Source organism: Eubalaena glacialis, chromosome 15 (assembly GCF_028564815.1).
Source record: "Eubalaena glacialis isolate mEubGla1 chromosome 15, mEubGla1.1.hap2.+ XY, whole genome shotgun sequence".
Lineage (NCBI taxonomy): Eukaryota > Metazoa > Chordata > Mammalia > Artiodactyla > Balaenidae > Eubalaena > Eubalaena glacialis.
In genome coordinates, this window is record NC_083730.1 from 68187363 (window position 1) to 68213397 (window position 26035).

General features: G+C 58.1%; 1 protein-coding gene across 9 annotated transcripts in view; it reads right to left on the reverse strand.

Annotated features, from left to right (window-relative positions):
• Positions 1-3413: 3413 nt before the first annotated feature.
• BCR (BCR activator of RhoGEF and GTPase) overlaps positions 3414-26035 on the reverse strand; it is a 101429-nt gene continuing 78807 nt past the window's right edge. For 3 of the 9 annotated variants that reach the window (XM_061170199.1, XM_061170197.1, XM_061170196.1), the window contains 14 exons: positions 25809-25884; positions 24386-24490; positions 23655-23765; positions 22158-22255; positions 20489-20620; positions 13456-13636; positions 12675-13000; positions 10605-10664; positions 9512-9621; positions 8076-8215; positions 7415-7549; positions 6543-6648; positions 5938-6100; positions 3414-5586 (listed from right to left, as the gene is read on the reverse strand). In XM_061170199.1, the coding sequence (XP_061026182.1) occupies positions 5497-5586; positions 5938-6100; positions 6543-6648; positions 7415-7549; positions 8076-8215; positions 9512-9621; positions 10605-10664; positions 12675-13000; positions 13456-13636; positions 20489-20620; positions 22158-22255; positions 23655-23765; positions 24386-24490; positions 25809-25884 (1833 nt within the window). In that variant the 3' untranslated portion in view covers positions 3414-5496. The remainder of the gene's footprint in view (positions 5587-5937; positions 6101-6542; positions 6649-7414; positions 7550-8075; positions 8216-9511; positions 9622-10604; positions 10665-12674; positions 13001-13455; positions 13637-20488; positions 20621-22157; positions 22256-23654; positions 23766-24385; positions 24491-25808; positions 25885-26035) is intronic. The other 6 variants (XM_061170198.1, XM_061170195.1, XM_061170203.1 and 3 more) reach the window with 3 other exon arrangements.

Here is a 26035-nt window from a genome sequence, read left to right on the forward strand (position 1 = left end):
AGCGAGATCTCTGGTGGCTCTTCCTTTTTTTTTTTCAGCCGTGCTCCGTGGCTTGTGGGATCTTAGTTCCCCAACCCAGGGCCCTCGGCAGTGAAAGCACACAGTCCTAACCACTGGGCCACCAGGGAAGTCCCTCTCTTCCCCTTCTTATAAGGCCACCAGTCATATCAGATTAGGGCTCCACCCTTATGACCTCATTTAACCTTAATTACCTTCCTAAAGGTAATCTCTGAACACAGTCACATGGGGTGTTAGGGCTTCAACATGTGAATTTGGGGGACACAATTCAGTTCATAACTACCATGGAGCAGTGGAGTCTAGAAAACTCTGGGGGCCAGAAAGGAGCACAGGGAGGGTGTGGACAATGCCAGCTGGTGGAAGAGGAATTTACTACCCTCTAGTACCCCAGCATGGCACCACCTGGAGGCGGGGTTAGCATGAGATGGCTTGGGTGGGCTAGAGACTCAGAGGCTAGAGGCCAGCCTGCCGGGGTGGACAGGCTCCTGCAGCCGCTGCCCACTGACCAGTAGTCCCAGGAGTCTCTTCCTGGCCGTCACCAGATGAAAGGGCCCTGCTTGGAAAATGCAGATCAGGAGTGCTTATCTAATGAAGAACACAGACAAAAGTCACAGATGCCGTAGCCTGTTCCAACTAACTTCTGATCGCCACCCCGACATTGGAAACGTTATTTTCAGAAAATAGAAGAAACAGCAGCCATTCCCCCCTCCCCATTGCTTCTCCCTCCTTCTGGCCCAGCGGCAGTGGGGAGGCTGGGCTTATGGGGGCTGGGGAGCCCCAGAGGGAACCAGGGCAGTGCCACCCAGCAAGGCAGTTTTTAAGTGGTGGTTTTATTTAAACAAGCAGCTGCAGCATCTGTTTCCCTCTGCATGGGTCCCGGTTTCCCACGCTGGCCCTGGGGCCAGGCCTTGGGTTTGGGAGGCCCACGCCCAGGGGTCATTCAAGCCCTCGAGCCCCGGGGAAGCCCCACGTCTGGGGCGGCCACCATCCTGGTGCCCCCTCTTCCTGGGGCTGCTCAGCCGGCAGTGGCTCAGGACCTGAGCCCATGTAGACCATGCTCCTCAGGCCCCTTTCTTGGCCAGAATCCCCTTTGAACCTCCCCATCCCCAGTTGCTGGGCTCGTTTCCACCAAGTGACTGAAAACCCCAAGGGAGAGTTTCTGGTCAGGTCGCCCGGTTCCACCCACAGGAGGGGAACGGAAAGGAGTCGGTGTGTGGACTGAGCCCTTGGTGACTTGGCGGAACTGGCCAGAGAGGCCCTGAGAAGGCCTGTCTTGGGACACGTGGCCTATGAGGTCTGGCCGGGCACTTGGTGCATCTCATTTGGCGACATGCAGAGGAGCAGCCTCAGTCCCCCAAGCAGCTGGTTTCCTTCCCAACCTAGACACATCTGAGAGACGCAGCAGGGCTCCATCTTCCAGGAAACCGTTTACGTGGCTGCCTGTTTGTCATGCCCTGTCTGGCTTCCCACCCTGGGAGAGCTGTGGTGACGCAGGGCTCTCTCCCCTGGTCTGACAGCTCCCTCACCCAGAGGTGACTCTCAGGCCCGATCCTGCCCATTGACCCATGGCAGCTGCTCTGGGAGGCCATTTGGGCCTCTTCAAGAGCTGGTGTGTCTGTCGCCCTCTCACTTTTTCTGTTTATTTTTCCGGAGCTGTTTGTGACAGCCCACCATTAGCTTCATCATGGAAATGCTTCCGTTTAAGGCAACTGGGGCATCCTTTTTTGGGGGGGGCGGGTATACAAGCTCTTCTGAGATTTCTACACAAAATCCTGCCCTCCTTTATCTGCCCAGGGTACGTGTGTGACGCTGGGCCTCGGCACAGGGCCTGCTCAGCTGGCCATGTCCAGTCCAGCAGAAAGGGAGCCAGCCTATAGGGATCAAGACACAAAGTTCCCAGCCTCTGTTCTTCAACCAACTCTGGGACACCGGGTGTGTGGGGAGGCCTTCGCGCACCTGTTTACCCACCTACCAAGTAAAGGGATTGGATTAAGAGGCCTCTGAGGGTCTTTGAGGTGTAAGACCTCAAATTCCATAGCAGTGAACGGTCTTGCTCCCTGGGCCATGCCACTGGCCTGGGCTTGGCTGGACACAGCACCTGCTCTCAGGAACATGGCGACAGTCAGCTTGCCCCCAAAATCAACTCCTAGTAAGAGAGATGCAATGGGGCTTTTTCTTTTTTTAGAACAGATTTTCAAATAGGAAGGTAGGGATAGAGAGAGCTAAGTAGCCTTTTAGGGGCCAAATACTTGGAGGAGGGCCAGTGGCAGCCCTTTCCTTATCAGCAGGTGTCAGGTGGGCAGATGGCATGGTGTACATGAAGACCCTGGGGGAGCCTCAGGGTGATGGCTGACAGGCACCGAGCACGGCAATAGGGGTCCGAGTGGGTGTGGCCCCAGCTCGTCCCAAGCTGCATCAGCAGAGCCCACCTTGCACACCCCTCTCCACCTGGGCGTGGCTTCCCTGTAAGCTGGGTGGCTTTTTCTGTGGGCAAGGCTGGTGACGGCTAAGAGTGACCCATGTCCCGTCTGCTGGCAACAGAAAGGCTGCACCTGGCAGCACCACCGGAAACCACAGAGGCTGAGGGGCTCGTGCAGGGCTAGGCTCTGTGGGGCTGGAGCCCTCCCTGCCCCCGGGCTTGGCACGACTGGTGTCCCCTCTGCCGTTCGTCCCAAACCAGACGGCCCCATGCTCAGCGGGGTGACTGCCTGTGGGCAAGTGGGCGCCCTGGGCCTGGCCTGTCCCCAGCAGTGCCCACTACCCTCAGGAAGGCCTCCTTGACACCCACCTCTCCACTCCACCTGCTTCTTCTTCCAGCTCCAATGCCCACCCTCAGCCCCAACCCAGTGGCTCCGGGGATGCTCCCAGAGGCTCTGATCACGGTGTTTATTTCTACTGCAGCCATCACCACTGACACAAGTCGTCTCGGGGAACTTTAATGAAAGTGGCAGCTGTCCTTTCCCCTGTGGTGGTACAGACACGGCCGAGCTCAAACTCAGACATGCGGCTGCGGAGAGACTGCCTGCCACCCGCAGCCCGAGGCTGGGCTGCCCTCTGCTCAGGCTCCAGACCCAGACCTAAGGCCCAGACGGCGAGGCATCACTTCTCGTTGCCAAGTCCAGCGGCTGAGCCTTGTGGAAGGTCACGTCTGGCCTCCAGGCAATCACCTGCCCACCGGTTTTGCCGACCCTCAGGCCTGAGTGTCAGACGGACAACAGGGGCGCCCAGCGACCCAAAGCGACCGCCACCACTGAGGCTCGGCAAAGGAGTGCTTTGACAGCTGAACAAGAAAGAGTGGTCATTCCATCACTAAACACCACGCATCCTACATAAATAAAAAGCAAACAGAGGAAGGAGATGGGGGGAGGGAACGAAAATTGGCACAGACACTGAGAGATTGCTTTCCAGTTTCAATGCGACAGACGCAAATCATGAGACTCCAGGGAAAAAGAAACCGGGGCCAGGTCTAGCTTTTCTAAGTAAAGTGTGTTTCCCCTGCAGAGCCAGACGGGGATGGGAAGCCAGGCCAGAAGAGGCCAGGGACTGGAGGCCTGGGAAACCCATGGATCCCAGAGACATGCAAAGCACAGAGGACCCTGCTCCCCGCCCTCATCCCCCAGGAGAGCAGCACTGCTTTAAAACGGTGGGTCTGCTCTCCTCACGAGAAAAAAGTACAACTAAATAAATACAGTATGCAGACTTAAGACCTTCGAGTGACTTCTTTTTCCGTCCCTGCCTCGGCAGGTCCGCGAGCAGAGGGCAGAGTGGGGGGGGCACGTGGCCCCCTGTGTGCCGCGACCTCGGGCAGGAGCTGCCCGCTGACACACCAGCTGAGTCTTCCCACCCCGCCAGGGACACGGGAAGGGTCCTGGACAGTGCCACCTGTTACTGGTCTAATCGCGTGACAAGCAAACGCCTTTTCCTGAGTCATGCCACCGCTTCCCTCCTCCGGTTCAGCTACATCCTCTCTTCCTGCAAGTCCAGCATGGAAGTTTCTTCTCTCCTCGCCCCCATCCCTTTTTTGAAAAAAGTGATGGAATTCTTCACAGACTTGTTTCTTCAAAATACTTAGTGGTTTCCCCAGTTCTCTTTCCTCCAAGTCAGATGGTCAGGAGGGTTACCAGGCGCATCCTGGCTTCCGCACAGGTGTGTGGAGCATGGGGCGCTCTGTCTCTCCACCTGCTTCGGGATGGGAGCCCCTACCCTCGGCCCAGCCTGTTCCTAATCCCCGCCCCACAATTCCAGATGCTCAGGAGACTTCAGAAGTGGCTCCTGATGGAAACAGAGCTGGCGCTCAGAGGAAGACGAGATGCCGCTGGGACACAGATTGTCCACAGAGTACATTCTAACATCTTATTAGGAATCTGAATCTGTTAGGAAAAAAATTAGAAACTATGTATAAAACTTAAAAATATTCAAGTATCAAAAGGCTATTCAGATCAAAGTTTAAAACAAGCTGTCGGTAAGCTGCCGCCCAGAGGAAAGCTTTACAAAAGTTTGCTCAGTGTGTGTAGCAAAGAGCGAGGAATGAAGCGATCGGGGCGGGGCGGGGGGCGGCGGGCGGCGGGCAGCGGGACACGATTAGGGGAAGGGAGATTTGGGGGCAGATGGGCCACAGGCTGGAGGAGGCCAGAGATCAAGGCCTTTCTGAGCTGATGAGGAGAGTGCGTGCCCGGCGGGGCAGTCGGGATGGTGAACAGGATCACTCTCCCTAGACAACCAGCCATAAAGTGCGCAGCCTGGGCCTCCCTCCCCTGGTGTCCGGTGCTGGACGTTACGCAGCTCCGCAGGGAGCTGCCTTCCGAGGGGCACGTGATCAGCAAAAACAAAGCAACAGGATAGAACAGGAAGAAGACCCATTTCTGCACAAATTCTTCTAGAAAGAAAGAAGAAAGGAGGTGAAAGGGGTCAAGCGCTACACAGTGTAGATTTAGTTTTTCAAACCCTGTTACAAACAGGAGTCGAATTTCTAAGTCTGGGAAATCGAAACGCCCCCACCCACGCTGGACAGGGCCTGGCCCCTGGGCACGAAGCAGCAGCAGTATTTATTCACGACACGATACCGAGGGAATCTGCTCCTGTTGCCTTCTCCCTGGAGAGGGTGCATCTCGACAGGTGATCCAGTAGAAATCTTTAAACTCTCATAAGTTAAATTCGTAAAAACCACTCCCTTTGCCTGGTCCCGCCCAGGCCCGTGACCGGAGACACGAGGGTTGGCTTGGGGCGCCCTCTGGTGGCGGCGTAGAAAACCACAGTTTGAGGCCAGCCCAGGGTTCTCAGGCCCCACCGGAGGGGGGCCTGGAACTGCCCAGGCCACTTGGCCTTTTGCCTTGGGTAGTTGTCTCTTGGCAGCAGCCTGGCCCTGGGGGGTGGCCTAATGACTCCTCTAGAAGGTTCGGTTCCCGCTCTGTGGATAGCCCGTTTCCCTAGGAGGTTCCCAGGCCGTTCTGCCGGCATCTTGGAGGCGGAGTTGGGCCTTTAGACTTCGGTGGAGAAGAGGATGCTCTGTCTCTTGCTGTCTGGGGCAGGAATGGCCTCCAGCTGCAGGAAGTACAGCAGCACCTGGACCTGCCGGGCAGAGCAGGAGGGGACAGCGGCTCAGAGAAGAGGCCTTTCCAGCAGAGCCCAGGGCCTGGCGACCGAGGGCCCTCCTGGTGACACGAGCCCCTCACAGCAAGAGATCTGGTTGCCCCTGAAGGACGGCCAGGTGGGGCAGGCCCTGAGAAACCCCACAAAGGTGCAGAGGAAAAAGCAGTGGCCTGGGTCCTCCCCACTCCTCCCTGTCTCGTGGCCCTGGACAAGTCCCTCTCCAAACCTCGGACACCCACCCTGCACAACTCGGTGGGAACCACCGGCAGGATGCAGGGAGGGGCAGACAGAGGCCACCTGTGTCAGGCCGGGTGGCAAGGGCCATCGTACCTGGGACATGACCTCCAGGGACCAGCTGTCGGTCATGGAGATGGGTTGGCTGGGGTTGGCAGGGAGCTTGCTCTCCTTGTCTGAGGGCCGGAGCAGCGTGGGGCCGAACACCGTGGCGAGGTTGTGCAGGGACATCTTGTTCACTGTCTCCTTTTCTGCCACCCTGCGGAGGGCCGAGGCAGAAGAGCGGGTGCTGCTGTGACACCACTTTGAGGATGGAGGTGGGCGAGGACCCAGGCCACCCCGGGAGGAAGGGCTCAGCCCCAGCTGTGCAGAAAGCAGACCCCACCCTGGCTCTTCTGGGTCAGAGGGGCCCGGGATGAAGAGTGCTCAAGGCCACCAGGTGTTGGGGCCGGTTCTGGGATGGATGCGGGGCGGTGGTGGTGATGATCCGAGCACACCACTCGCCGTGGCAGAGAGGGATGGGGGTGGCAGTGGCTCTGGTACCCAGAGGGGATAACCACAGACTGGGGCAGGTGTAGAGAGAAGGCCCTGGGTTGCCGGGGAGTCTGACACCGGGGAGACAGCGGAGCACGGAGGACCCCCTCCCATTGCTGCCCTGGGGGTCCCGGAGCCCTGAGCCTCCACATAGGAGCCGGGGTTACCTTTTCAGGTGGTCCAGAAGGAAGAGGAATGTCAGCAGGTTGGCCTCCGGGAGTGACAGCAGCAGGTTAAGCATGCAGCTCTCCTTTGCCACGGGGTCTGAGAGAGCTGCAGGGGGCGGGGGGGTGGTTATTTCTCAGGGTCACAAGCATGGGCTGGAGGCCTCTCCCAGGGCCCATGTCGGAGGGCACAGGACAGCCCAGGGCCGTCACCATCCTGCCTCACACAGCACTGGCCCCCACTGAGGATGCTGTGGTGGGAGCTGGGGTGGGGAGCCAGCCACCCTGGACGCCTTTTCTGAATCTCAAAGGGGTCAACGGCACCAAAGGGACCAGCGGCAGGAGGCGCCGGGCACAGCTGCCCTCCTGGCACACTCGGCCGTTCCCGCCTCCTGTTCGGAAGAGCCCAAGGCAGGGGAAGCCGGGCTTGGAATAAAGCAGGAAGAGTGACAAGCAGGAGGGCCGCGAGGCCCCAAGGCCCCCTCATCACATCACCCTGTGCACTCAGGGGGCCAGGTCCTCTGTTGAACGGCCCTGGAGGGAGGTGCGGAGGCCGCAGCTGCCCCATGCGCCAGCGCCCCCCACCCTCCAGGTGGACTAGGGGTCAGGTCGGGCTTGAAGCCCTGCTTGACGGGGCCAGGACCTAGGGTAGGTGAGGAGGACAGTGGCCTCCAGGACCCCGCACCCAGGCGTGTCCACAGCAGCGCCAGCTGCTGCAGCCTCTCGGGTGACTTGGAGGGACCGGGACAGCGGGCAGCCCGCTGAGGATGGGCAGAGGCCTCTCGGGACCGGCTTGGTTCTCGGTCCCAAGCCACATGCAGGGTTTGGGCTGAAACTCGGGCTCCCTCACCTCGCCCCTGACCCCCCTCACTCACCGATGCCCTCGGCGAAGTTGGGGTAGAACTCGTCGGTAAAGAGGGGCTCAGGCAGCTCTCGGAAGTAGAGCTTCAGCGTCCCAGCAATGGCATTCACGTCCATCTCGCTCATCATCACTGACACGTCCTTGTTGTCTGGAGAGAGCGCAGACATGGAACAAGGCCCACAATGGACCCCGAGTCACTTCTACCCTCTGAGCCACAGGCTGGGCCCATGCTGGCCACCCAAAGGGAGCTGTAACTGTGGCTGGGCCCACACGTCCAGGGCTCCAGGCCAGGCTGAAGTCCCGGCTCTGCCCCCTTCCACTTCCAGGACCCTCTGGGGTCTCGTGTCCTTATCTGGCAATTGGGGCAGTTCCACCGGCTTCTCTGCAGCCAGACGCACTGACCCCTGGGCTTTGGTTGGCACCTCTTTTCCACTCCTGGCCAGGGGCAAGCAGGCGGAGCCCTGGTGCGAGATGGGGCCGTCCCCACGGAAGCCCCTGGTCCAACTCCGCAAGAGCCACGCCCGTGTGGTCAGGACGGGTTAAGAACTGGCTTGTGCAGAACCTCCTCCCACAGTGCCATTTCCTTCTCGTTGTAACATAAACGGGCACCCCGGGATCTTGGCTTGGGCACTGTGCCCACACCACCATCCCGCACTGCCCAGCCCGACACTCACTGACGTCAAAAGCCGCCTTCAGTGCCTGGATGTCGGTGGCCACTCCGGACACGCGGTAGATGCCCACTTCCTCCATGCCCCGGCGTTCGATCTCCTCCACGCACTGGCGCACGATGTAGGGCACCTTGGAACGCTCCCTCCTGCAGGGGAGGGGACGCCCTCAGTGCCTGGCAGCCCGGGCTCGGGCTGCAGTGGGGCTGATCCCCACACCTCTCTGTACACCTGAAGCACCCAGGTTTGGGCACACCCAGAGCTTCTGTGTGTTCTCCCTCTGTTCTGAGATCTCACGATTATCACTGCTTATATCTTATCGGGGCCTTTCCAACAGCTCCAGATGGCTGGACACCCTACAAGTCACACATGACCTTTGAGGGACAGTCAGGAGGCTTTTCTAAGTGAGGTCAGCCACTGGAAGTCAGCTAAAAGATCCCAGGCCCTGGGTTAACAGGTGACTGCAAGGGTCCTGGAAAGCGGTCTGGTCTCTGAGTCGGGTCAGGGGACCCGATCTCAGCCCTGCCCCCTACCTGCTGTGCGAGAGAAAAATCCTGACCCCTTCAGGCCTGGGGCAGAGGTGAGCCCTAAGCCCAGCAGGCAGCCCGGCCAGAGGACCAGCTCCATGGGGCTGCCTCACGCCCGTGCTCAGACTCCTGTGATTCTACACTTTTCTCTTCTACGTCCTAACAACGGACAATTCCAGTAGCTCCAGGCAGGACGCCAGGGTAAGAGCACTTCAAACACAGGAGACTTGCTGTCTGGAGGGTCAGCTTCAGTCTAGTTTAGTGACTGCATTCGGGAGCCCAGCAAAGCTCTGTCCCTAGACACTCTCACAAGCAGTGCTTCTCTGGGGTACCTGCTGACGGTGCTCTCTGCTCCCTCCCTGAGCCACCCGGAGGTGCTGGGGGGGACGGCTGGGGTGCAGCAGGGAGCAGTGTTTGGACACAAAAGGTGTCCAGGGAGCATCTGACGCAGGTCCCCTGCCTGACGACCAGCGAGGTCAGGGCCCGGCCAGATTCCAAATTGGGGAAGCGAATGGATTCTGGGAGGAGGCGGCCTGTGTCCCTGAGAACTGCCCTCAAACCTACACACAAGCTTCTCCTGGCAACTGACTCGTGACAAAGGGGCAGGGTTTCCATCATTGAACAGGAGGCCTGATCGTGACAAATTCCGAGTGAGGGAAGAAAACCCTGCCAAGCGCAGCTCCACGGGCAGCACAGGAAGGGGGTGGGACACCCCTGAGCTTATGGGGACACCTTTCATGGTAAACACGGGAGGCAGCTGAGCACAGTGCTCCAAGGGCCTGGGAGGCGTCCCCGTGCAGTGACTGTGCACAGAGCAGGAGACCCACACCTGCTCTTTCCTCCAGAAACACCTGGGGATGGGGCGCCCTTGGTCCTTGGGGACAAGAGATGCATGAGCCCCAACCCCTCACCACTCACTTGGTGACCACGGCGATCTTGACGCCGAAGACGCCCGTCTGTTTTCGGGAAGGCATCCTCTTCAAGCTGAACTCTCTGCTGGTGAACTTGACTGACAGCTTCACTTCAATCTGCAGGTGGAGGGGGCATGATCCTCTCACCCTCCTGGTCCTCACAGCCTGTGTTCCCAGGGGCCCCGGGATCTCAGCAATTCTTTCCACCCCCCACCCCCGGGGCGAGCAGGGTAAGGTCCAGGTGGGGGGTGGCCCCTAGTCCAACTCAGCAAGAGCCAGGAATGGTCAGGGTGATCTAAGGACCAGCTTCTGCAGAACCTCCCCCAACGACCCCATTGCTTCTCTTTCTTATATAATTCTAACAACAACAACAAAACACTAGAGAAAAAGTATAGAGAATAATATAACAAAAAGATGAATTATCTATCAAATGGTAACATTTTGTCCTACATGCCCAGACCTTTTTTGGTGTGTGGTAGTAGTTTTTCTTTTTAAGGTCTAAATCCTTCTGGGGCAGAGTGGCATGGACATATATACGCTACCAAACATAAAATAGATAGCTAGTGGGAGGCAGCCGCATAGCACAGGGAGATCAGCTCGGTGCTTTGTGACCACGTAGAGGGGTGGGATAGGGAGGGTGGGAGGGAGGGAGACGCAAGAGGGAAGAGATATGGGGACATGTGTATATGTATAACTGATTCACTTTGTTATAAAGCAGAAACTAACACACCATTGTAAAGCAATTATACTCCAATAAAGATGTTAAAAAAAAAATCCTTCTGGGGCACTGAAGGCTAATCAGGGGTCTTAGTTTCTACGGGCAGACCCCAGGGTCAAGGCCCTGTCTGTCCCCATGATGCCACTGGATTGCCATTTGAGGAGGGATGCTCAGTGCCTGGCGGGTGACTGCACTCCAGCCACCAGGCGGATTCCTGCCTGCACACAGCGATTCTGCCCCACGGTGCCTCTGCCTCCTTCAGCCACATTCCCCCTCAGACACCAGCTCAGGCTCAGCCTCCTTCCGACTGTTTTGGAAGAGACCGGGACCACCCCAGCCTTCGGCAGGAAGCGGGTGCCAACACAGCCCCATGGGTACATACCCCATTCATGGCGATGATGGTCCGCTGCCACTCTCTGTCCTGCAGGGCCTGGGGGTCCAGCTGAAAGCAAGGGGTCACGATTATCAGATGCCCTGGGGTCTGTGCAGAGCCCCGGCCGGGCAGCAGCCCAAGCCTGCTACTTCTCCATGTCTAAGTCGAATCGGAGCCAGACCTTGGCCGGCACCTCTATCCAGAGACCAAGAGGGGTCCTGAGAGAGGAGAGGACCTGCTAGAAGCCCCCGGCACCTCAGAGCCCTCCTGCCCCTAGACCTTCGCTGCCTGTAGCCCAGGCTTGCCCCCGGGATGTCAGCAACAGCTCGGGCCCTGTACCCTGCTCCTCCGGTCCCTTCCTAATGGGAGCTAACATCAGTGCTGGCAGCCCTGCCGTCCTGCTCCCTGCCCCCACCCCCGGCATCAGAGGTGCTTCATGCAGCTCGGAGGAGGCTGAACAGTCGATTTAGACACACTTTGGGAAGCCCGATTTCAACAGCATCTTCCTGGGGGTATGTCATCCAAGAGCTGGGGACACTGCCCCGAGCTCTGGCTATGGGAGCCCGTGCAGGCGGGATCTCCAGTCCAGGCCGGGCCCATGGCTCAGAGTCAGGCCCAGAAGGACCCGGAGCCCAGCTCCAAATCACGCCACTGGCGAGGGGGCTGGACAAAGGCTCCCTGCAGCCCCTCTCGTTTCTATCCCATAGAGCGCTGTCCGAGCGCCGGTCCTCGGGACCCTGCTGTTTAGTGTCACCTGACTGTGCTGCTGTAAGATGCCCTGATCTTTCTGGTCAGGCTGCGTGTCCCCTATCCACAAGGGCTCCATTTCCCCTGCTCTGGGGAGCACATGTTCTATACCAGCGGGTTGGGCTGGACGAATAAGCACCTGGGAGCTCTTGTTAAAGAAATACCTCCCCAGTCTCCGCAGAACTGACGGCAGCACAACCAAAAACTGCCCAGGTGATTCTGGTGTGAAGCCAGGTCAGGGAGCCACCATCCAACACCACATAACCTGGCACTCCTTGCACGGTGCCCCGGGATTTCATCACTTGCTTTGGGTGGTGGTTCATTTCTGCTACTAGAAAGCTGCTTAAGAGCAGGACCACACTTCACGATTGCTGCCCACGCGTGCACCCCACCCCAACATACGGCGGTACTGCGCACAGTGTGCTCAGGCCAGCCATCACCTGTTTATCCACTGCAAGGGACCCGAGAGGAGACAGCCACCTGGGCCGTGTGCAGAGGAGGCAGCTGGAAAGCGAGGCCCCGAAGCCCTACCTCTCAGGTGTGTGCACCCAGGCCCTCCCCCTGCCCCCGCTCGGCACAGAGGTCATCACAGGCACTCCTGGGGGTGAGCCTTCCTCACCTCCCCTCTAGATCCTACTGGGTACCATTCGCAAGGATCTGAAATGCATGGACAGACTGACACAGACAAACAGAGGGAGGCAGAGCATCTCCCTCCTGGGCCGTGTGGTGACAGGTTCTCCTTCTCTTCCAGGAGGGTCTCGGGGGCCACACTCCTGGGCCGTGGGGACCCCACCCTGAGGGGCAGGTCTGTGAGCAGAGAGCAGTCACAGAACACTCCCACACGGTGCTTCCCGACACCCAGCTGGGGTCACACCTCCTCCGGGGGAGGGTGCGTGCAGGGGGGTGACACCAGGGCCCTCACAGCTCTGGGGCCAGTGGAGCTCCCAGCTCTCAACCAGCCCAGGTGTGGCGGGAGGGAAGGATGCACACTGCTGGTCCTTCACCCCCAACTCCCGTGTCCTGGCCGCCCAGGAAGGAAGGGGGCAGGCACGGTTCTTCCTGCTCCCAAGGAAAGGGACAGTTTCCCTCCACCGCTGGCAGTTGTAAACAGGGAGACATGGCAGCAGAAAGATACCTTTCCTTTCTCTCCAAAGAACGGTAATCACTAAGCCCCTCTCCCCTCCCCTCTTCCCAGGACAGAGACTGGCACACACAGCCCAGCCCCAGCCGACCAGCAGAGGGACAGGGAGGGGAACAGAGCCCGACACCGGGCGGCAGGGACCCTGCCTGGCACCACCCACCCAGGAATCCCCGGCCCACCCGCAGGCCCACCTTGCTCTTGCACATGAGGCTTCGGATGTGTGTCCACAGGGCGGTGCCGCAAGCACATAGGTGCTTTTCGACAGAGGCCACCTGTCTCGGGCCTGCCCGGCTGGGGTGGAGGTACCGCAGGAAGCCCTGCAGGGCGGCTGCACACGGCGTCTCTCGCATCCTCAGCCCTGCTGCTCGAGGGGCTGGCAGCAGGGCAGGGGTGTGATGGACAGAAGCGCAATGGACAGGAGCGTGGCAGGGCAGGAGCGCGATGGGCAGCAGTGCGGCGAGCTCCCGGCCTCCTCCGCCTTTTGACCAGGCTTCTCGGGAAGCCCCGCCCCTGCAGTCTAGCCAAGGTAAAAGTTTCCCATCACCCCTGAGTTCTACTTTTTGTTTATATGGGAAAAACACCCCCACCAGCAGCCTATTGGTTTTGGGAATTCCGATGCGTCACGATTTTCTCCGAAGCCCAGAAAAGCCAAGCTTCCTTCTCAAGTGGCTGGTTTCCTGTCGGTGACTTTGGAGGCGCTGAGTAACCTGTGTCTGCCTGGCCAGTCTGCTTCAGGGCAGACGTGCTCAGGGGACACCCCCCCCGCACCTCCCCGCAGCCAGTGACCCCATCACGGCAGGCACTGCCAGGGCTGGACTCGGGTGGGAGAACACCCCACAGCCCCCAGAGCACAGCCAGTTGGCCCAGTGACAAGGGGGTTTGGTGTCACCATCCACCCCCAGCACCGACGTCCAGCCCCACCTCCACCAGGCCCCAGAGGCCGGGGCGCGCACTAGCCCCCAGAGTGCAGACCTGGGCCACGGCGCTGCCCGGGCGGCTCCAGTGGGAAGACAGTCCCCAGGCTGGCTCGGCTCCAACAAACAGAGCGTGCTGAGCAGAGCGGAAGCAGCATGAGAATAACACAGCGGTGAGGCCGCGGCTCGGTTCCGTCCAGCCCCAAACAACACTCAAGGCTGGCACGCTCTCTCCTGGGCTATTGAAAGCACAGGGAAGTAAACAAGTGGGGACCATGGAGGGGAGAGGACGGGAAAACGACAGTCAAGGGAATACCCAGGGCCGCCTCACACCCGTCTTCCCAGGAGGAAGGTCCAGGTCCCCGTTTATCTCTCCTAGGGCTGGGCAAGGGGGGCCTCCGAGGAACAAATGTGGGCGGTAAGCCTGGTGGACGGTTGCCCCAAGGTCTGCCTGGAAGACAGCCCTGTGCGACTGGCCAGGGAGGCGGTGAGGATGGGGCAGGCGCTGAGGACCAGGCACTGCCCTGCCTGCTCTGTAGCAGACACGGCCAAACGGGTCACCGACGGACAACCCCGGGGCATCTTCTCACCCACCCCAGCTTGGGCGGTGGCAGGACCTGTCCAAAAAGGAAATGCTGTTCCCTCCTCACCAACCTCATTGGAGACTGTAGTTTCCTCCGGGAAACTGTCAACATCCAGGACGGTCCAGTGGGGCCTCCCCAGCCTCCCGACTGAGCCCCACGTGTCTGCACTGTAACCCACTCCCTGGAGTGGTCCCTAAGAGGGGACCAGAGACTCCCCCCAGGAGGGGAATCTGCTCTCCTGCTTCTCCCCTCACTAGTCTATTCTCGGGAGCTCTATCCTCTACATCTTTAACTCCTTCCTGCCCTTCCCTGACCCCAACCAGGCCACAGCATCACCCCAAAAGACAAAGGACAGCGCCAATCAAAAAGACAGATGGTAACAAGGGTCAGGGAGGATGTGGAGAAACAGGAGCCCTCGGACACCACCACGGGGACGTGAGCTGCTGTGGCCTTTCTGGAAAAGCAGGGCAGCTCCTCGCAAAGTTAACCTTGGCTGCCTGACCTGGCAATTCCCCTCCTGGGTCTCTACACAGGAAGGAGGAAAACATCTGTTAACACACAGACCGTGCACACATTCATGGAGCATTAACCATCACAAGCCCAAGCTGGAAACAACCCAAGTATCCATCAACTGGTGAACAGATGGATAAACAAAACGTGGCGTGTGGATACACGGATGAGATGTGGTCCAGCCAAAAAAGGAATAAAGTAAATGCTCTATGACGCGGGCGACCCTCAAAAACATTTTGCTAAGTGGAGGAAGCCAGTCACGAAGACCACGTCATGGAGTATGGTTCTGTTTATAGGAAACATGCAGAATGAGCAAATCTACAGACAAAAAGCGGGTCAGCCCGGGCCTGGGGGTGGGAACAGGGAAAGGGTTTTGGGTGGATGGAAACATTCTCAAACAGGATTGTTGGTGATGGTTGTACAATGCTGGAACTTACTGAAGATCACTGACTTACCTACTTTAAAGGGATGTTGTATGGTATGTCAGTTAACGAAAAAAAGATATTGGGTCCCAAACTGGACCACAATAGAGCCAAGGAGGGACTGGGTCCCAGCACCACTCTCCCCACAGTGGCAGAGATATGCTTCTTCAGGACAAATCCCAGGGAATCCGTACAAGGATGTGCTCTTGTGGTTTTACATGTTCACAACTTTTACAGTTGAACATCTAAAATCTTCCTCAAATGTTTGTGAAAAGCAATCACCACCCATTTTACAACACAGTCTCACCCCATTCATCTCTGACCGCCTCCCCCCCCCCCACCGCACCTCCATCCCCAGGCGCACAAGCGGCCCTGGCACGGTGAACGGCCATGTGGACGGAATGTGGATGGTCCTGAGATGATCCTGATGGCAGGTGCGACTCGGGGACTTTGTGACAGGATCAGCTGCCCCCTCCCCATCTCCTTCCTGCCTGACGGGTCTCCAGGGCTCTTATCCACACTTTGGCTGGTGTGTATCTCTCCTGCTAGAATGCAGGCGCCCCGAGGACAGGGCCTTCTCTGTTTCATTCACTGTGGTATCTCTGTGCCCAGACATACATGCATATAATACATAATGTAAACATGTACATACACAGTGTTGTGCAACCATCCTCACTGTCCATCTCCAGAACCTGCTCATCTTCCCAAACAGAAACTGCCTCATTAAGCAATAGCTCTCTGTCCACCCCCACCCCCACAGTGGCCTCTATTCTACTTTCTGCCTCCATGAATTTGACTACCCTGGGTACCTCATTCAAGTGGAATCAGACAGTATTTGTCCTTTTGTGACTGGCTTATTTCACTGAGCAGAAGGTCCTCAAGGTTCATCCATGTTGTAGTGTGTGTCAGAACATCCTTCCCTTTTTATGGCTGCATACTATTCCACAGTATGGTCACGCCACATTTTGTTTATCTACTCACCAGCAGCTGGTGGATGCTTGGGTTCTTTCCAGTTTGAGGCTGTCATGGTCTGTGCTGCTGAGAACATGTGTGTACAAGTCTTGGTGGCACTTCCACATCTGGTGATGTTGCCAGGCACTCCCCTGGGCTCCTGGGGCACAATGGCCCAGAACTGGTGGTCGAATGGGGAGACTGACTGAGAGTGGGTATACCTCACAGCTTGGTGATGGCTGGAGTGTGGGTGCCAGGACGCCCCAAAAGGGGCACAGTCGGACCCCCTGGCCCATACCCAGTCCGGGTACAAGCTTCCCAGCTGAAGGAGAAGTCTGGGAAACCGTGTCCCACCCCGAGCCGGCCCCGAGCTGTAGTCTCAAATAAAGCGAGGGTCAAGCCAGACACCCGAGGCCCCAGTCTCACCCATGAGGCTCACATAAGACATAAAACATTAAAAAAAAAAAATCACTTCTGATGCTCCCATCAGAACCTGAGTTGTGAGCCGAGCAAGACACACACAAGAGCGAGGGAAATGGGAGAAGGCAAAATTCTAGGACGTGATGTAAAGAAGAGACAGGACATTGCACAGGGAAGTGAGAGAAGGAAAACTGAAGGAAGAAATTCACGACAGCGTGAGGCTCCACTTTCCCTGGGCTTTGCTGACCCTGGTGATGCCCCCCGCTCCCTACCCAGGACATGTTGGGGCACTGGGGCCCCTGTCCTGGCCCAGCGACTCCTCAGACCACGGCACCCCGTACAGCCCCATGAATCTGGCTGCTCTTGGAGCTTAGGATGTGCTCGTCTCCACCCAGGGAACCAGTCCCTGAAGCCCCAGACGCAATGACCCTCAGTGAAGGTGTCTGTCCTGACCCCTCCCTCCTCTGACATAACTGCACCATCAAGGCCACCGGCTGCCCCAGGCAGGGCCTGCTCCGGCTCAAGGCCCGTCTGCAGCATCCTCCTTTCTGAGCTCTGGACCGTGAAGCCTGGGGGCAGCTGTCTTCTTGTCCTCGGGCTCCCCGGGGCCTGGCACACAGAGGCCGTCGATCACTAGGGTGGCACAGCGGGCTCCTGGGGTCTGAGGACGGACAGCTCGCTGAGCCTCAGATCTGGCTTGAAGAGGGAGCTCACTGGGTCCTCTACACCTGCCTGCAACGACCCCGGGGCCACGTCCCCACTGGACAGCCTGTCAACGAGTTTGGGCAGACACAGCTATGACTCACCCCAGGTCCCAGGAGGTGCAGTGGGGCTGGGGGACTTGACAGTCTCTCCTTGGCTCAAATCTACAGGCTTCTCAGAGCTGCTTTCCAACTACAAGCATCCCTCATTTTTCTGTGCTCTGCAGATACTGTGTTTATACAAACTGAAGGTTTGTGGCAACCCTGCATTGTTAGATGCTGCTTGGCATATTTCAGCAATAAAGTATTTTTTAATTAAGGTACTTACATTGTTTTTTCAGACATAATGCTATTGCACACTTAGACTTCAGTACAGTGTAAACATAACCTTTATACACACTGGGAAACCAGAAAATTCACTTGACTTGCTTTACTGCAGTATATCTGAGGTATGCCTATAGGTCTTGTCCCTGGGGCATGTCCTCAAGAGGCCAATTTTAGCAAGAATCCTGCTAAGTCAGTTTAGCAAGAATTCCCCATCCTCGCTCAATATCTAACCAACCTCGACATCTGACCAAGCTACTCATTCCCCACCGTCCCCTGGTGATGTCTGATCACCTGGGCCTGTCTTTAGCAAGAATCCCATTAGGTCGGCTTAGCCAGAGCCCCCCTTGGCCCTGGTGTTATTTTACTACTCTACCATTATTGATGTTCTCAGTCATTTTCCATCTTTTCCCTGTCCCCCGGGCGGTAAATTCCCACCTTTCCTTGTTGTTTCCAGAGCTGAGCCCCATCTCTCTCCTACTTCGACAGCCCCCTGGAATGAAGTCCGCCTTGCTGGTTTAACAAGGCCATGAATGTATTTTTTAACAGAGTCCACCCCTCCCCCCCTCCCATCTCACGTCTGGGTCCTACTGTAAGGAGGACTGTCTGAGGAGCTCAAAGCACCATGGATGGGGAAGCACAGGCTGGGATCAGACATTGGGAGCAGCAGGGACTCGGGGAGATGCCCCTCACCAGCCCCCTAACCTCACCGCTCACGTCTTCCCCAGATGGGGCAGGCACTCACCTGGTACCCCCTGACTGTCGGAGAACGCAAGTGTGAGCATAAGGAAATGTTTTGTTTACATCAAGATGTATCAAGGCAGAGGGTTTCCAAAGACGGCTTGACTCAGTAAAGGAGGAAAACGAGTGTCAGTTCTTTTCTCTTTTCCTTTCTGAGACCCTCAGTTACCCAGTGGCAGTGCTTAGAGGCCCCAGTTCAAAGCCCACCACCCCTGGGACCCCAGCCGTGGAGGGTGCAGATGACTGGCGTCAAAGGTTGGAGGAACCGGGGCCAAGAAAAGGAGCCGGGCACCAGCTTGTCAGCTCATCATAGGCTCTGCAAGATGCGTGTGGGTGAGGGACGCCAGGGCTGGGGGCAGGTGCAGACACGGAGGGGAGTGGGAGGGAGCAAAGGGAGCCACCCATCCTCGAGCAGCAGAGGTGACGACTAAGGACCAGAGTGATGACCGGCATGAGGCAGGTGCCTAAACATGGCGGCGCTCAAAGGCATCCAGCTCAGGACATTCACGGAACAGCACCGTTTGGGGACCGCCCCAGCATCCATCAAGAACAAAACGGCCCAGCAGTGCGGTTGGAATCCATGGGATTCCACGTAAAGCCAGGAGGGTGGACAAGATCTATGTGGAAACACAAGGCTGGGTCTCAAGATCACTGCGGGGAGTCAATGCACGTGAGCCGCAAGGCAGTAAATATCAGGCAGCACCCACAGGAGCCACCCACGCAGCACCCTGTCTGCCAAGCTCACGCAGGGTGGCCCTGGTGGAGGGAGGGACCTGGCTGGCCACAGGTCCCTGGTTGGGAGGCCAGAAGTGGGACGACTGATAAATCCTGGCCTGCCTTTCTGCTTTTCCACCCAGAAGCCCAGCTCTAAACCAAGACCCTAAAACTGGCCCAACGGAACCCTGGGCTGACGGGGAGCAAGGAGGGACCATCCCCTTCTCACCCAGGATCGAAGCCACAGGCAGGTCTCAGGTCCAGGACAGCCGCCAAGCGACCCTGGACCAGGAGCCGGCCTTCGTGGACCAGCCCCGCCCAAGAGGGGCCACGAGTCCTGCCTTCCCTGTGCTGGGCGAGGCTGCCGCCCTGCTCCCCAACACGCACCCCAACCTCAGTGGGCTCACTAGAGTGTCGTCCCGGACTGGTGTCCCCTCCCACCCTGGGCCGTCTCCACCTTAGGAGAGCCCAGCCCCAGGTGTCATTGGCTTCCTCTCCCTGTGTCTTTGTCTTGCCCTGTGGCGCCAGCTGGTGGGTGGGTGAGGGGAGCAGAACAGGGTGATCAGAGGGGCGTTTTTGCTTTCAGACCTGCTCTCAACGTACAGGGGTCCCTGGAGACCCTGAGCCATCAAATTCCCTAATAAGCTTCCAAGGTGGGGAAGCCAGCAGCGTGCACCTCCCAGGAAGCCAGCCAGCTGGAGTGGTGACTCCCAGACTTGCCAACAGAGATGACGAACTACCCAGGGATGAGTCACCCTTTCTCCTGTCATTCCTGCTGTGAGGATCTTCACTTCCTGCCCCAGGGAAGGGAGGCGGGGCTTCCTGGAGAGCCCTGTCCTCTGACTGGCACCTGGAATGTCCAACCACTCCCCCGCCAGGAGGCCTCATCCAGGGGTCCCGGGGCACCAGGGGGAGTGGGGAACAGTCAGGGCCCACCTCCAGGGCAGGGCAGGGAGGAACCCGCTTAGCTGGGTCCAGTAAGATGCCCCGTAAGGAAAGAGGGTACCGGGGCTTTCTCCACGGGCGGCAGAACCGTGCAGGTGAGGCTGCAAGAAGCGCAAGGCAGGTGGTGCAGCTCCTGTCTGCCAAGCAGTGCGAGAGCTGGGGGGTGGGGGTGGGGTGCTTCCAGGGCCTGGGTAAACTGGAAGGACTGAGGGCCCGAATGGCTTGGACCCCTCACTGGTCCTGTACAGACACTCCTGGCCCACCAGGGGCTCCTATGACAACTCCAGGGGGGACCTGTGCCCCAGGAGGGATGCAGCTGCACCCCCTGGAATCTGAGTCTAGAAGCCAGAGAGGGGATGTCAGGAAGGTAGACTCAGACTCTCATGCTTTTCCAAGAAGAGGAAGCTCCTAATTGCCAATTGCAGCCCAGGGCACCAACTCAGCGGCCTGCCTTGGGGTCTTCTGGAAGCCATGGAGGCACTGCAGCCCCACTGGAAAAACAGGTGGATCTGAAATTCCTTTGGGGACAAGACGGGGCATGACAGACACTCAGATAGAGGGGCAGAAAAGGACCCACGAAGGTGCCAGCCCAGGTCTCCCACGGCAGATGATTCAGAGCCAGGGCTGCCTCACCCCCATCTCGGTGTCCCTGAGTGTCAAGTGGGGAAGAACACAGAGCATCTGGAGCTGGGGTGAGTGCGTCCGGGGCCGGGGGACGACTACATGGCAGTGGTGGGGGCAGACAGGACCCTGCAGGGAGCAGAGGGCGGCAGCCTCACCTGTACCTGGCCCTTCCCCATGATCCTGTCTGCACTCTCGCCGTCCTCCTTGGTGATCTTGCTTTTGTTGTAACACTTCTCGTAGCACAGTATCCTCAAGGTCTGTGAGCCTTCCAGCTCGATCTCAAACTCCTGTGGCCCCGAGAGAGAAGGAAAGCCCCGAGTTAATCGGGGGGGCCCCGGCGAGTGGGGGTCAGTGCTGCTGGCTGAAGGGGCCTCTGAACCACGGCTCCTGCACAGACAGCTCCCGAGCTGCCCCGGGAGGCCCCGCATCGAGACTCTCCTCACTTTCGTCCCGCGATGCAGACCCTTGGAAGCCACTTCCCTGTGAGCATCACACCGTGGCCCAGTCTGGATGCTTCTGGAAGCTCTGAGCGCCTCTCAAACCTAATCCAAGCTCCTTAAGCCAGCATCTCACAGCGTGGTCCCCGCACCACCTGCACCAGAAGCTCTGGGGTGCTGGTTACAAATGCAGACACTCTGTGGGCTTTGGGGCATGTGTCCTCGGAGGTTCACCAATTACGACAAGTGCCCCACTCTGCTGAGTCAATAGTGGGGGGGGGACAGGGACAGGGGGACATGGAAAATCTCTGTCCTTTCTGCTCAGTTTTGCTGTGCACCTAAAGCTGCTCTACAAATAAAGTCTATTTGAAAGGGGAAAAAAAAAAATCGATCCAGGGAGGCAACCTGGGCGAGAGAGGGACCTGGGAGGAAAGAATTCTCCCGTAGGTTTTCAAGGTGTCTACTTTCTCCTCCATCACCCCTATGAAACCTTCAGTAAATGCTGCATTTCACACCAGTGCTTTTGCAGGCATGGGTTCTTGCTGGGGAAGCAGCGGGGAGGGGAGAGCAAATATTTCTGAGCCTGAATAGGGGTAGGGAGGGTGTGTATGCCCAGAACCTGTGAGGCCCTGGATAATCCATACACACACAGCCAGGGTGGCCGCCGGGTGGCCTGATGCTCTGAAGCTCCCCCTACCCCATGATCGGTCCCTCGAGCCCCCAAGGCTGCCTCACACCAGAACCCTCTGCATAGTATCCAGAGCCCTGCCCTTGTCGCCTCTGCTGGGTCACGGCCCTCTCGCTCTCCGCAAAGCCTTCTTCGATGGATCCACCTGGCTGTGATCCCCCCTTGTCACAGCAGACACCAGCCCTTTCCGAATGGGCACCCAGAGCTATAAGGACCAGGTAGTCCATTGGCTCCCCGTGCCCCAGTCCTATGGAGGCGGCACAACTAATAATCACAGGACTGATGCTGAGAAAAGAGACTGGGGTTCCCTCCAGCCCAGCGAGGCCCCCCACACAAGCAGAGCCCCAGCTTCCGGACACTGAGAGGGTCACAGAGCCGAACGCTCATTCCAATTTCTGAGGAAAAACGCCATGGAAACCTCCCAAGGAAACACTGAGCAATAACAAACGCCTTAGTAACAAGAAGCCCTTCTAAGTTCTTTTTCCAGATGCTTCACCAGCAAAACAAGTTTCTTTGTAACTGGGGGGAGGGGAGTGGAAAATTCTCAGGAACATGGAGATTAAATCTCTATCTCTTGGCATGCCCGGTCCTCCAGGAGATTCCGGGAATGCTGGCACCGTTGCCTGCGGGGAAGCCCTTGGGGGTCACACTCTCTCCCTGAAAGATGTTCCTCCTGATCACCCAGAAGTCGGGCCTCACCTCATTCCAGTTGGGCTCAGCTGTGTCCCTGTAGACGCGTGTCTTGGCTTTATTTACAAAGTAGCCAAAGGAATCCACCTCCAGGGTGCAGTACAGACCTGCAGGAGAGCGACACAGAGAGGGTGACCATGCTGTCCCTTATTACCAATGTTTTTTATAAAAGCAGGTGTTATTTTCTAAATCATAAAAAACAGTCTTGGTTTTATTTTTGTCTTGTTTTTTTTGGCCGCACAGCGTGACATGCGGGATCTTAGTTCCCCGACCAGGGATCGAACCTGTGCCCCCTGCAGTGGAAGTGCGGAGTCTCAACCACTGGACTGCCAGGGAAGTCCTTGGTTTTCTTTTTAAAACAAGACACCAAACCAGCGGCTGGCAAGGTTAGCAGCACCTCACAACAGTGCGCAGGGAACCGGCACCTCTCAGAACATTCGCTCCCCTGCTCACTGACAGCAGCTCGGTGCTGGGAGAAAAGTGGGTGCAGGGGCGCAGCGTCCATCAGTGTACTAATAAAGTTAGTACAGGGTAAAATGAAAAAGTATTTGTATTCAGACTTATTCACCTCTAGTTAGTGAGAATTTATTCAATAGACATTGTGTTCCATTCTTTTTTATTAAAAAATGTCTTTACTGAGGTATGAATTGTATACCTTAAAGTTTACCCACTTTAAGTGACCAATTCAATGCTTTTTGGTAAGTTTACAGAGTGGTGTAATCACTACCACTATCCAATTGTAGCACATTTCCATCACCCCTAAAAGATCTCTTATGCCCATTTCTCCCATTCAACCACAAATCTGTAAATTTGTTTTTTACGTCTATCTGAATCTCTTGCTCATTTTTTAAAAACTGGGTTGTCTCAAGCATTGCGTTGTAAGAGTTCTCTATATATTCTGGATACAAGGCCCTGATCATATATACACAGTTTGTAAATATCTTCTATCTTGTGACTCATCAGGGATTTCTTGTTTGGTTTTGTAGCAACGGTGGGAAGGTCAGCAGAACGGTGCCTGCCCTGTGTCCTCCTCCGAGGGACCCTGAGAACTTGGTGCCAAGCTGACAGGTGAGCGTGTGCTGTACCTGGGCTGAAATGCGACCAGCCCTCACCACTCTGACAGCTCAAGTGGCTGGGAGAGGTGCCCCCAGGGGGAAGTATTAAAAGGGTATCCCTCTGGCTCATCAGAGCGGCAGAATCTCCTCTGCTGACCAGGGTCAGGGTGCCGGCCCTCAGCCTCCTGGCTTCCTAGCAACCTAGGCAGCGTTTTCTGTCTATAGCAAACCCCAGCCTCTGCAATTGCAGGACTTGCCTGCAGGGGGCAGCTCCCCAGCTCGCAGGGTCTGAGCCAGGCGCCGGCAACGGCAGGGTCCACCCCAGGGAAAGCAACCCCACACCCAGTGGGCGTCAGCCAGCACCCCACCTCCCGGCGGTCAGCTGCTTCTCTGGTCCCCGCACCCTTCGGCTCAGTGTCCGGCCGCCTTCCTCCCCAACCCAGCCGCTTACTAGAACTCTGCTTAAAGCCAGTGGCGGAGTGGACGATGACATTCAGGAACCCGTAGAGCCCGGGAGATTCATCATCTGTGCGAGAGACCAGAGAGGTGAGCGTCCGTCCTCCTGGGAGAAGTAGGCAGGTGACAGGTTCTGCTTCAAGGTGACCCTCATGGGAGTCCATGTGACTGTCACTTGCTTAGCAGGGGACAAGGCAATGTCAGGAGCAGAAACACACCCATCGTGGTCTCTGTCTCGGGGACCTTAGGATCTACTTGGGTTCACAACACGGGCAAACCAGGGACCGAGAAGAGACGTGACAGGTTCTTGGGACAGGAGAGGGGTCGGGGAGCATGCCACGTGGATGGGGTGTGTGTGCCCGAGTGTGCAAAGCATACCCGTGTGTGTGGCTGCATGTGCATGAGTGTGTGTAACAGTGAACGCAAGATGCAGCACAACCACAGGTGGGGGTGGGCGGCACCAGGCTGATGGGTGGGCGGGGGGACGGGGAGCGGGACCAGGGCACAGAGGGTCTGAGGAGCGGCTCGGGACTTGGGGCCAAGTCATAGGTCTTCTCAGCCACCCGGTGGCTGCCACCTGGGAGCGACCACCCCTAACCCATCCCGTCCACACCCTGGAGAGGCTGACAGGCCCTCAGCAGCGCACCCAGCCTTGGAATGGACGTCTCTGGTCCCAGGATGGCACTAACAGCAGAAAGGGACAGCGGCCTGGGGGGCACAGCCCACCTTCTTTGTTGATGGTCAGTGGGATGCTGTGGACGGTCTGAAGCTTGACGCACGAGTTGGTCAGCATCTGCAGCTCCACGGACGTCAGGGAGAAACTCTTGAAACCTGAGATGGGGGCACAGGCGCACCAACTGGTGAGTCTGCCCGGCTCTCGGACTCCCCAGGGCCCCCATGGGGTGTTCTCAGACGTCCCCCCACTGGGTCCTCAGCACACCCTGGTTAGGAGGACCACAGGGGCCACCTGCTCCCAGGCAGGAGCCGGTAAGGGGCAGGTGAGGCATGGCCCCGGGGGGCCCAGGCTAGGCTCAGAGGGTGGGAGGAATCTTTGCACAACGCTCACAAACACAGGGCCGCCCACCACCTTGGCACGACCTCAAGGCGGTTGCGAGGGGGTGATCTGGGGCACCTTCCTGTGGGGCTATGTCCCCTGCGCCCCCTCCTCTCCACCAGGTGGGGAAAGGGGATTATGTCTGAGCAGACAACACATGCTGTAAATGGTCTGGGCCCCTGCTTACAACAGGACACCTGGAACAGGAACTCTGGCAGGGCCCCAGGCACTGGCCATCAGAGTCACCAGGAGCGCCCGTCCTGCCCCCGGAGGCAGTGGCACTGGGGTCTCAGCACAGGCATGAGTGACAACCCTGGGGGGACAGGCGCTCAGGACAGGGCAGAGGCGTGCGGAGCCCCCAACCTACCTTGGGGGGCACACAGGGCACAGGCGGAAACCTTTTAGCAAGGATGGCTCGGGAATCCCAAACCGTATGGCTGGGGGTGGAGGAGGGAACCAGGCAGCTGCAGCCCCAGGACCTGGGGCAGGGTCTGCCATCCCACCCTGAAGGCTGCCAGGCAGGACGGGGCAGCTCTGAGCTGAGCAGAAGGAAAGAACTGCTAATGGAGGGAAGCGCCCAAAGAAGGGGCCGTCCAGAGGGGAGTAGGCGCCCTGTCCTGACAGCGGTCAAGCACAGGGGAGCAGGGCCAGCACGGCTGCCCAGGTGGGCCCAGTCGAGGGCCGTATGGCATCAGCATCTGCTGGGGTGTGTGGCAGGCCTGGGGGGAGGCAAGGCGGGTGGGCCACGTGCATGGCAGCCTCGGAAAGGCAGCAGGGGTGCAGGGGGGCCCCCGGGGGCAGGCAGGGAATCCAGAGTAGGGAGGTCCAGAATGCAGGCGGGAATTCAGAGAAGGCCAGAGGAGGGGAAGGGGGTTCATGGGAGGAGGTCAGAGGGCAGGCAGGGGGGCACAGAGGGCAGGGGGCCCTATCAGGACAGCCCCTCCCCCATTATTTCCCGTATTAGGGCTCCACGGTACATCTCACTTGGATAAGAGTTCCACTGTCCCTTGGGGAAAACAAGGTTTGAGACCATGGGAGGTGACCATCCAGCCCTGACGCTCCTAAGCCCACGTCCTGGGCGCACAGGCCACTCACATTTCTTCTGCTGCTCCCGGATGTTCTCCCTCCACTCGGCCCGCTCATAGTCGGACGAGATCAGGAACGTGTAACTCTGGGCGGGGGGAGAGCACACCCGTTATCTCCACCCCGGCTGAGCGCGCGCCCAGTGGATCCAGGGCTCCGTCCTGGTCACCGCGTGGAGCCTGCAGCACGCCCACAGGAGGCACGAGCATCTCCGTGCTGCAGGCCGGCCGAGCTGGGGC